At 42.6% G+C, this 17,768-nt stretch overlaps 1 protein-coding gene across 5 annotated transcripts in view; it reads right to left on the bottom strand.

The window, feature by feature from the left end:
* The window catches only part of DNAJC13 (DnaJ heat shock protein family (Hsp40) member C13), a 542,758-nt gene that overhangs the window by 188,954 nt on the left and 336,036 nt on the right, over nucleotides 1–17,768 (bottom strand). For all 5 annotated transcript variants that reach the window (XR_003942499.1, XM_030206535.1, XM_030206508.1 and 2 more), the window contains 2 exons: nucleotides 13,223–13,402; nucleotides 12,010–12,177 (listed from right to left, as the gene is read on the bottom strand). Coding sequence is in view for 4 of the 5 variants with exons in the window: in XM_030206535.1 (XP_030062395.1) it covers nucleotides 12,010–12,177; nucleotides 13,223–13,402 (348 nt within the window). In the remaining variant the exon portion in view is untranslated. The remainder of the gene's footprint in view (nucleotides 1–12,009; nucleotides 12,178–13,222; nucleotides 13,403–17,768) is intronic.

The following is a 17,768-nucleotide window of genomic DNA, read 5'->3' as shown; positions in this document are numbered from 1 at the left end:
CTTTTTTACACAGGGGCAGAATGGGACACAAAAGAGGCTCTGAACAGGCTGCAAACAGTGGCTATGAATTACTGCTACTGCTGGGGAACCTCCTTGAAGATGTAGTTTAAAGTAGATGGGGGAGGATTAGAGAGAAAGAAAGTGAAAAGCCACAGACTGGAGAAGTGGAGGGGAGGGAGGGAGGGAACAGAGAGGGAGAAAGATATTGGACCACAAGGGCAGGGGAGGGAGGGAGGGAAGAGAAGGAGAAACATGATGAGTTAGAGATGTTGGGCCACAGGGATGGGAGGGACAGGAGAGAAATGATACAGGGAGATGCTTTGGGAGAGGGGAGGGAAGAAACATGCTGATGTTAGGCTACAATGGAAGAAGGGAGAGTGGGGTAGGGGGCAACAAATGGGGGATGGAGGAAGAGGGAGGGAAAAAACTGAGAATGGGGGAACCATGCAGAAGTCCTCATGGGGGGTTGTCAAGGAGACAAGTGAGAGAATAATAATATGCACAGGATGTAAAAATGCAGTAATGGGGTGTAGAGAAAAGATAGAAGGGATTAGGGTTGACAGAGGCAGAAAATGAAAGGGAGGAAAGAGCTAAAATAGAAAGATCAATATATCAGAGACAGGTGTAATAAGGGAATGGAATAAGATAAGAGGAGAGGAGAGAAATGAGAAATGGACAGCAGCTCCCGAAAAGAGAAGACAGACAGGAAAGCAGAAAAGAAAAATTAGGATCAACATGATGTGAAATATGTATAGACAAAGGCAGAAAAAAGTGTTTTATTTTGAATTTATTTAAATATGTTAGTTTAGGAAATGTACATCGTGGATGTCTTTGTATTATGTTCAGTATAAGAGGAAATGTGTTTCTGTTTTTATTTCTCCCCTGTTGTGGTACATGCCTAATTTAACTTCTTGGGGTTCCCAGTTCAATTCTTGTCTTTATAGCTCTATTTCTGATTTGTGATCCTGTTCTGTACTTTGATGAAGGTATGTTTTTTTGAAGTGACTGAGGTACAGTATTGTGTGGGCACGTAGCTTCTGTGTAGAGGTCTGAAGCTGTCCCACTTGTTCTTTTTTACCAGTAGGAGATGGCGTATTTGTGTTTTTGGGTCCAGTATAATATCTGTAATGTTATTCATATGTAGGGTTCTTGTTATTTTAATAATAGGCATCAGTGCTATGTTGTATAATATATTTGTACATGAATGTGAAATACAAAACCTGAAAAAATCCCTAACAATGTGCTTAGTAGTGGAGAGTTATATTTTGCTATAGCACAGATGACATCAGAATATTTTTTTGAATAGTGACTTCTGTATTTGAATGCATATTATGTGGCTAATTTTGTTCTTTGAAGTGTATTGTTGCCCTTTTGCAAACTTGGGTCTTCAACAAAAATAGTCAACTATAAAGATAACACAATGATTAAAAATGTAATTATTGAACTTTAAAACACAATCTTAATACTCATTTGTTACATGATAAAATATATCTCTTTAATAAACTGTTAAGAACCCTGAAGAGGTGCTGAGTGAGGACCTGCTGAGGGGACAAAAACTTCACTGGTGTATCTTTACCTGCTTGAAATTGCATTCAAACTTGGGAAAAGGTAAACTTGGGTTTGAATAGGTAATTTCATTGTCTTTTTTTTTTTGCTAAATTACTCTACTTATTTAGCAAAGTCAGTTTAAACAATAGTGTAGCCTTTTAGGGTTTTAGTGTTTTACAGTCTAGTTTAGTATTTTTGGTTGCATTTCAGAGCTTGGCATAACATCAGGGTATAAACTGGATGCAATTGGTCCAGAGGGCGGCTATTAAAATGGTCAGTGGTCTTCATCATGAAAAGTATGGGGGCAGACTTAAAGATCTCAATACGTATACACTCTGGAAGAAAGGCGGTAGAGGGGAGATATGATAGAGACGTTTAAATATCTATGCGTCATAAATGCTCAGGAGGCAAATCTATTTCAATTGAAAGGAACTGCTGAAAAAAGGGGGCACAGGATAAAGGAGGTAAAAGGGGATAGACTCAGAATTAACCTGAGGGGAATACTTCTTCATGGAAAAGTTGGTGAATTTATGGAATGGCCTCCCGGTGGAGGTGGTGGAGTGATAGGGAGAGTAGATGGCATGGATGGGAAGACTGGATAAGCAATATGGTCTTTATCTGAACTGTCTTTGAAACCTCTGTACAATTTAACAGACCAAATGCCAATTTTAGCAGGTTTAGTCTACGGTTCACTGCATAAGCAGCAAATTTATAAGTGGCAGAATGTAGTGCCTGTACAGACGTTAAGGTAACATAAAAATAAAAGAATAGCTATACTGAGTCAGACCATCTAGTCCCCTGATGGCGAACCTATGACACGCGTAGCCATTTTCGATGACACGCGGTGCCGCCGCAGTGTGGTCTGCCCTCCCTCCTCGCTCCCGGAAACTAACCTTAAAGCCTCCTTTCATGTCGCAGCAAGCAGCAGAAGGGCAGGCCACTCCTTCCTTCCGTGTCCCGCCCTCGCCTGACGTAACGTCCGCAAGGGCGGAGCACAGAAGGAAGGAGGAGAGGTCTGCCCTGCTGCTGCTTGCTGCGACGTGAAAGGAGGCTTTAAGGTTAGTTCTGGGCCCGGTAGCGGGTGGAGGGGGGGCCCAGCGACCTCGGGTGGGCAGCGATCTCGGGTGGGGGGGGGGGGCCGGGGGCGGTCCTAGTAGCAGGATTTTTCTCGAAGTGACACACCTCCCGAGTTATGCTCGGTTTTTTGGCGAATTTTGACACACCAAGCTCAAAAGGTTGCCCATCACTGATCTAGTCCAATAACTTGTTTCCAACAGTGGTCAATCCAGGTCACAAGTATCTGGCAAAATCCCAAAATAGTACCAAGATTCCATGTTAGTGATCCCAGGGACAAGTAGTGGTTTTTCCCATGTTAACCCAGGGACAAGTAGTGGTTTTTCCCATGTTAACCTCAATAGCAGACTATGGACTTTTCCTCCAGGAAGTTGTCTAAACCTTGTTTAAACCTAGATATGCAAACTGCTGTTACCACATCCTTTGACAATGAGTTCCAGAGCTTAATTATTCGTTAAGTGAAAAAAATATTTTCCTCCTATTTGTTTAGAAAGTATTACCATGAAACTTCATGTCTCCTAGTCTTTGGACTTTTTGAAAGAGTAAAAAATCGATTCATGTTTACCTGTTCTACACCACTCAGGATTTTGTAGACCTCTATCATTTCCCCCTGAAATGTCTTTTTCAAACGAAACAACCCTAAGCCTTTAAGCCTTTCCTCATATGAACTGAGTTCCATCCCCATAATCATTTTGGTCGCCCTTCTTTGAACTTTTTCTAATTCTGCTATATCTTTTTTAAGATATGGTGACCAGAACTGAATGCAATACTCAAGGTGAGGTTGCACCATGGAGTGATATAGAGGCATTATAGTATTCTTGTTCTTATTTACCATCCCTTTCCTAATAATTCTTAGAATCTTGTTTGTTTTTTTGGCCACCGCCATACACTGGGCACATGATTTCAGTGTATTGTCCACAATGGCACCTAGATCTTTTTCTTGGGTGCTGACTCCCACAGGTGGAGCCTATCAGGTAATTCTTCTTCCCAATGTGCATCACAACCTAATGTCCTGGATTCAGTAAGATGCATTTTTGCATACCTCACCATTTATGCTCCACATCTGTAAAATTCCTTGCATTTAGAGCCCCAGAAGGAAAAGGATTTACTTCATAAGGGAGTAAATACACAGTTATTTAGAAATGTTTGGTGTGCAGAGTATAGCATAGGTTTTCAGACAGGAGGGGTTGCAATAACAACTAGGAAGCACCAAAGTCAAGGTGGGGGGGGGGGGGGGGGGGGGGGGTAATTTGCCTTTAAACCCTACTCCGGGCAAAACAGAAGGGGAGTGGAGAGAGAGATAATAGTTAAGACCTAAGTTTAAAGCATTACTGAAATTTTTACAAGTGGAGATCTCAACATGCTAAAAAATGGAATTATACTTATTTTCTACTGTTCATCAAGTGTACTCAAGAATAGATTACATGTTGGCCAACCCCAACATAGCATACAGGAAAGCAGAAACAGGTACTACAACATTAGCAGCAAAAATAAAAGAACAGAACCAAGAATTTGGAGAACCAGAGGAAAATCAAACAAAGTTTATTCAACTGTGAACCTACACCTGATATACAGACTTTTAATGCTGTTGCAAAAAACACTGCAACAGTGTGTTTGTGAATAGGAGTTTGAGAACATTGCTCTGCTTTTACTGTGCAGTATCCATTCTGACATTATATGACCCCTTATGAGGCCCATGTGGGCAAAAATGTGGCCACATCAGGCACAACCCCAACCTAATACAAGGCATAAGAAAGAAACCTATCACCTGGTCTGATCATGCCCCAATTTGGATGCAGCTAGGGTAGATTACTAAGTATCAGGGGCAGAGATTCTGGAAACTAAATGACAGTCTTCTAAAGGGTAAGGCAATAGGGGAAGGCAATGGAAAGGTGACTGAAGTGTGTCTTAGTTACAACTAAAAATGGGGGAGTGGGGATGCTTTGGAATGGGTTTAAAGTGGTTCTGAGAGGAAGGGAAGAAGAGTAAAGACATGGAGGGCTGTTATGAGGGGATAAGGCAATTAGAGACTGAACACAAGCAGAGGGGATCAGGATAAAATTAAGAAGAAGTTTGAAGTACTAAGGAGGAAGTGGCATGAAATGTAGTTAGAAAAGCTTAATCACAAATTAGTTTGGGCAAAGCCATAGTACTTTGAATGCAGCAATAAAGCAGACAGGCAATTTAGAGCCTGAGTAATGCAGGGGCAGAAGTGTAGAGTAGGGTTGTCAATGGGTCTTCCAACAATAAATAATCAGTTGTAAATGGGTAACAAAGATATCTGTTGAATCATTATTGAGACAACATGGAGTTTTGTTTCAATGTAACCGCCTGCTTCAGGAGTCTAAAAACATGTACACATAAAATTACATATGCATGCATGTATGTTATATTTTAAACTGTATACCGCTTTGATGGTCTGATCCTAAGTGGATAATCAAAAAAAATGAAACTTGAACCTTAAACAATACAAATAAAAAAATGTACATTAAAAAAGTGAAAATATGCAGAGGATGTACTAATAGGAAAACAAAATGTATAAGAAAAACATCTTTGATAAAACAAGTCTGCAAGTAGATCAAACAAAATGTCTATATAAATAAATATGAACCATACCTCAAAACTGATAAGTAAAAAACATGAACCCAAGATCTCATTATCCATACATAAATATATGTGAAAAAAGAAACTATGTAAAAGTGTAGATTTACAACAAATACTATTTCTTATATACTAGTAAAAAAGGCCCGTTTCTGTATGTAATGAAACGGGCGCTAGCAAGGTTATATTCAAATGTTGATTGTTGTTAAGCAAACAGTGCATTGAAAAGTGCAGTAATGAGAAGGAATAATTGTGAAGGGTGTATAATAAGGAAGATGGTCCATGAGTTTCTTCTGTTTTTGTTTTCCCCTTTTTTAAATTGTAAATCATGTGTTGCCCTGTCCTATCCCCATGTGCACCAACCCCCTCCCCATGTCCAATTTTTTTTTTTGTGGTAACTTTGGATGGAGGCTGTGGTCCACATCAGTGGTTTTTGGGAGGGCTACGCCGTACTTGAGCACGATGCCCTGCACAGTGGTAATTTTGGAGGGACGCTGTGTTCCGCATCAGTTGTAGTAAAAAAAGGGCTGTTTCTGTAAGAAATGAAATGGGAGCTAGCAAGGTTGTTCCTTGGGGTGTGTATGTTTGAGAGAGTGTGTGAGTGACAGAGAGAGAGTGAGACTGTGTGCCAGTGTGTGTGTGGGAATGAGAGTGTGTGCCAGGGTGCCCCCCCCCCCCACTCTCTCCCTGCCAGGTGCGAGTGTGTGTTTGTGACAGAGAGTGTGAGACTGTGTGCAAGTGTCTCTGTGAGAGAGTGTGATTGTGTGGGAATGAGAGTGTGTGTGAGAATGAGAGTGTGTTCCAGGGTACCCCCCCTCCCCACCTCCCTCCCCCCTGCCAATGTTCGAGTGTGTGTTTGTGACAGAGAGAGTGAGTCTGTGTGCGAGTGTGTGTGGGAATGAGAGTGTGCCAGGGTAGCCCCCCCTCCCCCAGGGTGCCCCCACTCCCTCCCTCCATCCGGCTCCCCCTCCCTCTCTCCCTGCCAAGTGCGAGTGTGTGTTTGTGACAGAGAGAGTGTGAGACTGTGTGCAAGTGTCTCTGGGGTAGATGCATCAAGCAAACGTAAAAAAATCAGAAATGTTAAAACCTTTACCGAATTTCAAATAACGAAGCATGCTCCAAAAACACAGCCCCAAAAAGTTTGGTGCGGTATTGGAAAGAACGATGCACCAATCCCCGTCGGTAATCGGCTCGTAAAGCATGCGCAAAGCAGCCAAGCGTTATGCTGGCTGCTCTGCGCATGCCAGAAACGTTCAAAACACAGTCAAATCGCAAGCACATGGCTCCCAAATCAAAATAAAAAAAGGATCGGGAGGGGGCAAGGGCGCTCATCAGGAGCGTCCTGTACGGACGGCCTTACCCCCCCCCCCCCCGCTGCTCCCCACTTTCCGCCGCTCCCCCCACCCCGAAAAAGCAAACTTCTAGAAACCCCTGCCCCCCTCCCTTCCTCACTACTCTCTCACCTAAGCTCCGCCTCCCGACATCCTCCGTCCGTGCCCCTCCCCCTTTTGGGGTCGTCGCTGCCATTCCCCTCCTCCATCGGGCCCCCCTTCCTCTTACCGGGCCCGTGCAGCGCCTCTCTCCTCTGTCCGAAGGCGCTGCACGGGCAAGAAGAAAGCTGAATCAGCTGATGCCTGCCTTCGCCTAGCTTCGATAGAGCGTCTTTCTCCTGCTGCGCCCGCCCCTGTCTGACGTCAGTAACCTACGTAGGTTACTGACGTCAGACAGGGGCGGGCGCAGCAGGAGAAAGACGCGCCATCGCGAAGGCAGGCATCAGCTGATTCAGCTTTCTTCTTGCCCGTGCAGCGCCTTCGGACAGAGGAGAGAGGCGCTGCACGGGCCCGGTAAGAGGAAGGGGAATGGCGGCGACGACCCCAAAAGGGGGCGGGGCACGGACGGAGGATGTCGGGAGGCGGAGCTTAGGTGAGAGAGTAGTGAGGAAGGGAGGGGGGCAGGGGCTTCTAGAAGTTTGCTTTTTCGGGGTGGGGGAGCGGCGGAAAGTGGGGAGCAGCGGGGGGGGGGGGGGGCAAGGCCGTCCGTACAGGACGCTCCTGATGAGCGCCCTTGCCCCCTCCCGATCCTTTTTTTATTTTTTTATGTGTTTTCTGAGGTCCTTTGGACCAATCACAGCGCTTTTAGCTCTGCTAATGCGCTGGGATTGGCTCAAAGTTTGTTTATTTTTTCACTTAACACTTTTTCCTGGCACAGAGCTGTCCTAACGAGAGGTCCAGACCTCTCGTTAGTTTTCCTGCCTTTTTCCTGCGTAAAGGCAATCGGAAAAGGTTAGTGCATGTCGTTTCAATGGGGTTTTCACACTAATTGTTCATCTCCATTCCGTTTTCGTTAGCTGCTACTACCGTCGAAAAATAGGCTTTAGTGCATGGAAAGGATCGGAAATTCTTCCTTAAGGGCTCATTTAACGATGAAAAACGTTTAGTGCATCTGGGCCTCTGTGAGAGAGAGAGAGAGTGTGAGTGTGTGAGAATGAGAGTGTGTGCCAGGGTGCCCTCCCTCCCTCCCTATGTGCAAGTGTGTGTTTGTGACAGAGAGTGAGACTGTGTGCAAGTGTGTCTGTGGGATTGAGAGTGTTTGTGAGAATGAGAGTGTGTGCCAGGGTGGGCCCCCCTCCCCCAGGGTCACCCCTCCCTCCCTCCAAGTTCCAGGTTCTTCCCTCCCTCCCAGTTCCAGGGTTCCCCTCTCCCTCCCTTCCTCTTAGTTCCAGGTTCATCGCTTCCCTCCCTCCCTCCCTCCCGATACGTTTTTTGATGTTGAGCCAATGTAGCTTTTGTTGTTTCTGTTCAGTGACAGCTTGTTTCTGCTACACACCCACTTCCTCCTCCTCCGGCTCTCCCTGGCACTTGATCCGCATTCGTCCCTACTCCTCCCCCTGCCTGCTAGCAGGCACACACGCGCGCCTCAACGCCATTACCAACGACGGAGGGAGAGCGGGCGGTCTCGGACACTCCGCTAAAGCCTTTCTCCCAGCTCAGCGCAGAATGACTGCCAAAAGCCTCCTCTGCTCGCTCCCGGGTGTGCGGTTTGAAAGTTAGCAGCGGCAGAGCTCTGGCAGGTAGTGCGCGGGACAGCTGAGGGGCGTGCGCTGTATGTCTCTCTGTCTCGTGCACTGTACTTGTGGTCCAATAGGTCGGCGGCCATCGGTTTCTTCCTTTATTCTCCCTTGCACAGCGGTAACTTTGTAGGGAGGCTGTGGTCCATGTCTGTGGTGGAGGGTGGACGTTGAGCGCGTCAGGCAGTCGCGTGCCTTTTCTGTTGTTTTGGTTATTTTTGTTGCTGTCAAATTTGCGGTTTTGGGGAGAGGGGGTTGGATCAGCTGTGAGGGTTTTTTTTTCCACTGGTTGCACGCCATATTGGCAATGGTGACATCAGCCTGACTTTGGAGACTAGCTCACCAACTCTGAAGGAGCCACGGTCCCAGGCAGCCAGATTAGAACATTGGAGGTGCATTTTATTATATTGGAAAAGCAATAAAATGCTTTATATATTACCTAAATGGAGTATAAAATATAATTGTCGAAACAATGGTAATGCGAGCAAAACAAATCACAGATCATAGTTAAAACGTCAGTTACGTCTCACGTAATCAACTGTATTTGCTTTTGAATCCAAAACAGAGTATATGCTGTAAGCTATTTTAAGGTGATACAAAAATAAAGAGATAAAACAGAATAAAATTAAAAGAGGCAAGAAGTTACACTAAAAAAGTATATGTACTGTGGGCACACTGAAACGTTTGTAGGGAATGATAGATTTCTTGCTTTACAACCAGACACAGTCCAACCTTCCCATCGAGGGCAAATAGATCCTTTTGTAAGTGGAATCAAAAAGGGCTTAAAATCCATACTAGCTGTATCAGGAACTTAGAGAAGTACACACAGTAAATCCAATACGTTAGCATTTAATTTTCAAAAAGAAGACTGATAAAATGAGAACGGTGAAAAAATAAACTTAGAAGAGCAGCTGCAATGGTCAAAAATTTACATCAGGCGTGGATGCTATTCCAAAATACCATCCTGGAAGCCCAGATCAGACATATCCCATGCATTAAAAAATGAAGGAAGGCAGGACAAACAGCCAGCCAGCATGGTTAAAAAGTGAGAAGGAGACTTATAAAGCTATAAGAAAATCCTTCAGAAAATGGAAGAATGATCAGATTGAATTTAATAGGAAACAGCATAAGGATTGCAAGTCAAATGCAAAGTGACTGAAAAGAAGATTGTGTTGGAGGCAAAAACACATAATAAAAACTTTTTTAGGTATATTAAGAAGCTAGTAAAAGAATCAGTTGGACCGCTAGATGACCGAGGGGTAAAAGGGGCACTCAGGGAAGAAAAGGCCATAGCGAAGAGATTAAGTGAATTCTTTGCTGAGGAAGTGACGTCATTTGAGGGAGATGGAAGTTTAGCATCTCAGCTCCATTGGGGCAGAGTAATTTGCAATTCCTATTTTCCTCAGTATACCCTGTGTCAGTTTCTTAGTGTCCACCTGGGATTTTTAAGATATGACTGTGAGAAAAAGGCTTGAAAAATTCCAATTCACCCCAGCCAGAGGGGATAGGGTGACCAGAATGCAGCTGAGCACTACAGCAGCGGTGCATTCCAAAATGGCGCCCACCCATACTGATTTGGAGGATGAGGACCCAGTGGTAAGAGGGTGATGGCAAAGTGACATTACAGGATTTGGAGCTCTGGTTTAAGGCACTAAAGGAGATGGAGGTGCACTCTGATGTGCAGGCTGCGCTGGTGGATATTTAGAGCCCGTGGAAGAGTGTGTAGAGAACATGAAGGGTGAGATCCAGGAGCAGCCGACTTCCACTCACAGCTTTTTACAACAGCGACAAGAGCTCCTAGATCAGATAGAGGACTTGGAAAACTGCTCTCGTAGATACAATCTACGATTTAAGGGCATTCCGGAAGATGATGAACACACGGACTGTAACCAAATAGTGAAAAGTTTTTGGAACATTTGCTACAGGAGACCCAGTCAGAAGTGACCTCTACCGATGGGGGGCAATGTCTCAGCCTGATGTCGGGAGCATTGAAACTGTTTCTGTTAAAGATTGTTTCTTGCTGATAAATGTGTTCTGTGACATTTGACTGTCTTGGGGGAGGGATGGATTTTCCTCTCATTAGGTTATCTTTTTTTTTTTTTTTTTTTTTTAAGTATCTTGGGATTTGCATAGAGGGTGAGGGATAGGGTATGGATGGTGTAAAGGGTGGTTTAAGATGGGGAGATGAATTGGGGGTAGATTCTTTTTAGTGGGGCTAATAGCCTCCAACACCCGTGCTTGCTTTACAGCAAAGAAACACCACCTGCTGGCCAAATAGAAGAAATACACTTCAGAACATAATCAATGCAGGAAAATATCCAATACATTTTACAGGATTAAAACACACAGAGGTCCTTTTACGAAGGCGCCCTGAAAAATGACTTGAGGTAGTGTAGGAGTGGGTTTTGGGCACATGCCAATCCATTTTTCAGCGCGCCTGTGAAAAAGGCCTTTTTTTTTTGCTGAAAATGGATGTGTGACAAAATCAAAATTGCCGAATGTCCATTTTGGGTCTGAGATCTTACCGCCAGCCGTTGACCTAGCGGTAAAGAATCCAGGTGGTAATGACCTACGTACGTCAAATGCCACTTGGTGCGTGTCCAAAAATAAAAAATATTTTTCGGATGCATGACAAAAATGAAATTACTGCAAGAGCCACGCAGTAGTCGGGCGGTAACTCCATTTGGCGTGCGTTGGGCATGCACAGATGCTTATGCAGCTTAGTAAAAGGACCCCAAGAAAGGAAAAAGAAAATTTAGGCCAAAAAGTTGCGAAAGAAGGCACAGAAGGCTCTCCTGGGCGACGAAGCGGAGCCAGGAAAACAGCTGCTGCTCCTCATGCAGAAAAAAAGTAACTGAGGAGCATGGCAGTGCGGCAGGCGGGAAGGCACTCGGCGCAGGTGCAGTTGGATGCATGGCGTGCTCAGAAGCTCCAGCAAACGTTTTTGCTATTTCAAATGCCGGTTCCCAGCTGGCGCGGATCGCCGACCCCACTTGTGAGGATTATTCTGCCTGCATGTCCTCGGAAAATAAAATTATACAATAACAATGCATAAAATATACAACAGAGCTGCTTATGCAATCCCCTTTTTCTAACAATTAAGGAAGAAGGATGCCTCAACACATCCTGTGATAGTGTTCTTTTAGAATGCGGTAGGCCTACTGTGCCTTAGGAAAAGGGCCCCATTATAATTAGGGAATGGATTATTATTCTGTTTGGCATGTGCATTTTAGATTGTTTTAAATCTTTTCATGTATTTTGTTTTTAAAAATGAATTTAATAAATCAGATTAAACACAATGCATTCTATGAATTTGTTACCTAAAAATAAAATGAACTTCTGCTAAGCTTCTTTTATTAATTTCTACGGACCTACCCACAATTTTCATTCACATTCTATTTAGTACCATTTTAGTGTATGACATTCAATAGGAAGCCATTATTCCTCGTTTGTTAACACTGCTTCAGATGATACATTTGGAGTTTGCAAAATGTTTAACAAGCCTACTGGTGGAAAATGCGAAGGAAAACAGCTGAAATTTGACCATTCCTTTTCATTATGTTTAAAGAGAAAATAGGGATCTGTGGATAGATTAGTATACTGAAGTCACAATATTTTTTTTTTTACAAAATGGAACAATAGTGTGAAAATTTGCCAGAGTCATATATACAGAGATGAATGTGTTTCTCATCAATTTAAAATCACACACAGTATTTTACCTCAGCAGGACTAGACACCACAAGCTTCCTGGAGACGTACGGTGTCAGCATGCTGGCCAAACTTTTTCTTATTGCTGGGTTTTCAGGAGTAGCCTGCTCTTCTGACAGATATCCTCCTAGCCGACTCAAAGCAAGAAGGCTCAGCTTAGCAAGACTATTGGCCACTTCCTATTCATATTAAAAAAAAGCACAAATAAAAGCAATGACCTGGATTTTATATATACATTCAAAATATCTATTTTACTGAACAGAAAACCAGACCATCATAAATAATCTATACTAGAAGTCAATTAAGGTTTCCCAGTACTACAAACTACATGAATATATAAAGTAGATTTGTGCAAAATGAACTAAAACCTGTAAAGGTGTCTGGTATTCAAGAATCAGAACTGCCCATCTAAATTATAGAACATCATTACCACATGGATTGTAACCACTTTAATGTTCGGAACGTACAAACTTGAAAAAAAAAAAAAAAAAAAGAAGTTACATGCCAAAAATTAAAGCTGCTCATATTCTTTCAATGGAGAAATATGAACAAAAGTGTAGAACACAGTACAATATTCCCTAACAAAAAGCTATTTTCACGTTGATTTCACCTATTTGCCTCATGAGTCAGCTTCTTTATTTTGTCAGCTTTCCTTGGGCACTGGTACCCCATTACAAAAACTTAAAAAAAAAAAAGTCTAGGACACCAGGATTGAGAAACAATGTTCTGAAGCATGGCATTTTCCCAGCTCTAAATTCTTGGTCTTACACTGATCTTCCCAGCGAGTTCCAGTTCTCACTTACATCATTCTTTTACAGTAGGATCATCAGAACACTTCTGCATATTACTATAGAACTACTAAACACATGCAAAAGCAGCAGAACACCAAGCTATAGACTAATTAGCTTTCATATCAAGGAAGTGCCAACTGTGACTAACCAGGATACTGAGAAAAAAAAAAAAAAGATTGTAAAAATTATTACAATAGGCGGTGTTTTTCAGATAAGGATACAGTCTCTCAAGAGAGTACAACTAAGATTCCCCAATTATTGGAAATGTGACAGGTTTTTCCTGTGACCAACATTTCTAAGAAAATAATGGTTATACAAGATAGGATTCAAGTCATCACCACGGTACAATACTACCTCAATCTGCCTAGCATTAACATTGCAAAAAAGTTCATAAACGTCATCAATTAGATACACAAGAGCATGAACAGCTTACCTGCTGATTGGTGTCTTCACTCTTCTGAATACCACTTTCTTCTAATGTGAAATCATATTTAAAGGGGTAGCAAAGTAAATACCACAGAATTCCAGCTTGAAATAAGTGTGTCTGTAGCCAGTAGTCTACCGCAAACGAACTGACACACTCCACCGCCATGGCTGCTACTCGTGGGATATTCTAAGAATTAAATGAAAGTAAGACAAATTGAAAATCATTATCACTATAAGGGAAGACGACAATATTTTCACACTCAATTTTTTTTTAAATCATATAAATTAAGGCATGCTTTGACATGCACAAACAATGCTGGTCTGATGTCTCAGTGGTAGTACTAAGCATCCCTTTTTTAAATTTGTGTTTTATTGCAGGTTACAATACATATCTAGTAAAGAAACATTATTAATCAAACTCTTTCTGTACACATATCAAGAAAACAGTCACATCTGTGATGGGTTATTTTTGCATCTATGTTTAACAGTTGCTTTGTTCCCTCGGAGCAGGGAAGTCATAACCTATAGATTGCTATACCACTGTTCAGAAGATTTCTTCACTTTTAGGTTCTGTATTTGTGAACATTATTAAGGATTCAATTACTACAAAATACCATTGCAAGAATTATCTTACATAAATCTCGGTATGACTATCACCTCATTGTTTAATCTATACATTAGCTCCCTAGAGGAGCAAGAAATAAGTTTAAGATGTTATGTTTAGTTTTTTTTTTTTTTTTTTTTTTTCTTTCTATTTTATTTATATTTATTTCAAATTTACATTTATGCAATACAACATAAATCAATCAAGATAACATTAAAGGAACTTAAATCAAAACGGAAATTATCCTACATTATATCGACCACAAATTATGATCCAAGATCTAGGAAAATAACTAGAATCAAAAAGCAATCAAGTTAAGTGAACAGAGAGAGATGGCGAAGATTCGCAGCCGAATAGCGCTTAATACAGTGCCTATTACAACATTATTCTTTAGAGGTAATAAATTCTTGTAATTTTCCTGGGTCAAAAAAAATATATGATATAGATTCAATAGTAATAAAACATTTACAAGGAAACTTCAATTGAAAAGTTCCACCTAAACGGAGAACTCTTTCTTTTAGTAACAGGAAAACTTTTCTTCTTCTCTGGGTGTCCTTGGAAAAGTCTGGGAAAATCTGTATTTTTGACCCAAGAAAAGTGGAGTTCATATGGCGAAAATAAAGTCTCAAGATGTTATTACGGTCTGTTTGCAGTGCAAATGTAGCAAGCAGTGTGGTTCTCTCAGTTATGACCTCCATAGAACTTTCCAGGAAGTCAGTTAAATTTAAAGCAGCTTGAGGATTTTGAGGGATATCACCCTTTCTTGCACCAGAAATATATTGTACTCTTATAATAGGAGGGAATCCCTCAGAGGGGACACCCAGTATCTCATGCACATATTTCCTCAACATTTCCAGTGCTGGGATGAGTGGAGATTTAGGAAAATTAAGAAAACGTAGATTATTTATGCGAATTTGGTTTTCAAGGAAATCTATTTTACGCTGCTGAAAGTTGAAACTTTTCATCAACATTTCTGTTGAAGATTTCACTGCCTTAAAGTCATTGTCCAAAACATTCATTTTAGATGTGTGCTCTGCAACTTTAAGAGAAATATCTTTTTGAGTTTGCTTTACCTCTGCCAACTCTCCCGTTAGGATTCGGGCAATCTGTTGTACGTTGGAATTTAGGCCTTGTATCGCTTCCCATAAAACTTCTAGGGTAATAGCTGAAGGTTTTTTCAAATCTCCCAGCACGACAGAGGACGCATTCAGATTCTCTGCAGGCAATACACTTGCCTGCATCGATGTTCCTTCTGGCGTTGAGGAAGCAGCGGGGTCTCCGCAAACAAGCGCAGGGGACCGACTTCCGGATACCACGCTCCGTTCCACCGCTGAATCCTGCCTCTCTCCTGGCCTTGGGGATACAGCCATTGGGGGTGGGCTCAACGAGACTCCCTCAGCGCTCAGGTCTGTAAGATTTTCCGGACCGCCCGTAGCGAAACCGCCAGCTCCCGGCGTCAGCAATCCCATCTCTGCCAGAGTCATCTGCCGCAACGGGGCTGGTTCCACCCTGCGCGCGGAGACAAGTGCACTGGGTTTACCCTTTCGCTTGCCCATAACGGCAAGCGAAACTCCGTGTGCAGGTTTCAATGGAGGGAGGAGAGAGCTCGGCGCACATCCGTTCAGCTAGACGCCATCTTGGATCTCGATGTTATGTTTAGTTTTTAAAATTCTTTATGGATTGTGTCCTGTTTATCTATCACAACTAATTTTCTTACTTTCTGATAGTCATTCCAATAGGTTAATGTACAAAAATAGCTTGGAAAAAAACATCTTTAGTTTTCAGCCTCATCCTGAATTTGACATATAAGGCCTGAAGCTTAAGCTTCAGTAATCAATAATCTATTCCACAAAGCAGGGCTCCACAACTGGAGCTGTCCCTGTAGTGATTTCAGGACAAATACTTGTGGGAGATGAAAGGGTCAATAGATTGTCTTGAGTGTAGTACCGGAAGACTGGAGGGTAGCCAATGTTACTCCGATTTTTAAGAAGGGTTCCAGAGGAGATCCGGGAAATTATAGACCGGTGAGTCTGACGTCGGTGCCGGGCAAGATGGTGGAGGCTATTATTAAGAATAAAATTGCAGAGCATATACAAAAACATGGACTGATGAGACAAAGTCAGCACGGATTTAGTGAAGGGAAGTCTTGCCTCACCAATCTAATGCATTTTTTTGAGGGGGTAAGCAAACATGTGGACAATGGGGAGCCGGTTGATATTGTATATCTGGATTTTCAGAAGGCGTTTGACAAAGTGCCGCACGAAAGACTCCTGAAGAAATTGCAGAGTCATGGAATCGGAGGTATGGTATTATTATGGATTAAGAACTGGTTGAAAGATAGGAAGCAGAGAGTAGGATTGCGTGGCCAGTATTCTCAGTGGAGGAGGGTAGTTAGTGGGGTCCCGCAGGGGTCTGTGCTGGGTCCGTTGCTTTTTAATGTATTTATAAATGACCTAGAGATGGGAATAACTAGTGAGGTAATTAAATTCGCCGATGACACAAAATTATTCAGGGTCGTCAAGTCGCAGGAGGAATGTGAACGATTACAGGAGGACCTTGCGAGACTGGGAGAATGGGCGTGCAAGTGGCAAATGAAGTTCAATGTTGACAAGTGCAAAGTGATGCATGTGGGTAAGAGGAACCCGAATTATAGCTACGTCTTGCAAGGTTCCGCGTTAGGAGTTACGGATCAAGAAAGGGATCTGGGTGTCGTCGTCGATGATACGCTGAAACCTTCTGCTCAGTGTGCTGCTGCGGCTAGGAAAGCGAATAGAATGTTGGGTGTTATTAGGAAGGGTATGGAGTCCAGGTGCGCGGATGTTATAATGCCGTTGTATCGCTCCATGGTGCGACCGCACCTGGAATATTGTGTTCAGTACTGGTCTCCGTATCTCAAAAAAGATATAGTAGAATTGGAAAAGGTACAGCGAAGGGCGACGAAAATGATAGTGGGGATGGGACGACTTTCCTATGAAGAGAGGCTGAGAAGGCTAGGGCTTTTCAGCTTGGAGAAGAGACGGCTGAGGGGAGATATGATAGAAGTGTATAAAATAATGAGTGGAATGGATCGGGTGGATGTGAAGCGACTGTTCACGCTATCCAAAAATACTAGGACTAGAGGGCATGAGTTGAAGCTACAGTGTGGTAAATTTAAAACGAATCGGAGAAAATTTTTCTTCACCCAACGTGTAATTAGACTCTGGAATTCGTTGCCGGAGAACGTGGTACGGGCGGTTAGCTTGACGGAGTTTAAAAAGGGGTTAGATAGATTCCTAAAGGACAAGTCCATAGACCGCTATTAAATGGACTTGGAAAAATTCCGCATTTTAGGTATAACTTGTCTGGAATGTTTTTACGTTTGGGGAGCGTGCCAGGTGCCCTTGACCTGGATTGGCCACTGTCGGTGACAGGATGCTGGGCTAGATGGACCTTTGGTCTTTCCCAGTATGGCACTACTTATGTACTTATGTACTTATGAGTAGGCCTTACATGGTGTAAGGAAGCATACAGAAAGAGAAACTTTAATAAGTACTCAGTAAGTTATGAGAAGCATCTTCAATTGCACCCAACACATGACAGACAGCCAAAGTTAGCTAAACAGAAGAGGAGGGTCATGTCAAATCATCTAGCATTCACAAGAACTTTAACTGCCATATTTTGTATGATTTGCAACCTCTGTAAAGAGGACTGTTTCACACCATTATATAGCGAGTTGCAATAATCCAGTTGAATCAGAACAAGTTAAAAGCTGAGGAGGTCTCTGAATAGGCATAAATGTTCAACATCATGTTTCTTAACTTGCTCCTCAATTTGTTTAACTTGTAAATTTAGTGAATTGAAGGCTGGAATCAAAGTCTTACCAAGATCTGATGCAGCCATCCAAACTGAGTCTAAAGGCATTACCAAACCTTTTTCTATAACTGATGCTGGAACTGCAGCACTGCTCCCA

Source organism: Microcaecilia unicolor, chromosome 1 (genome assembly GCF_901765095.1).
Source record: "Microcaecilia unicolor chromosome 1, aMicUni1.1, whole genome shotgun sequence".
NCBI classification, from domain to species: domain Eukaryota; kingdom Metazoa; phylum Chordata; class Amphibia; order Gymnophiona; family Siphonopidae; genus Microcaecilia; species Microcaecilia unicolor.
This window is presented reverse-complemented; position numbering and strand designations above follow the sequence as displayed.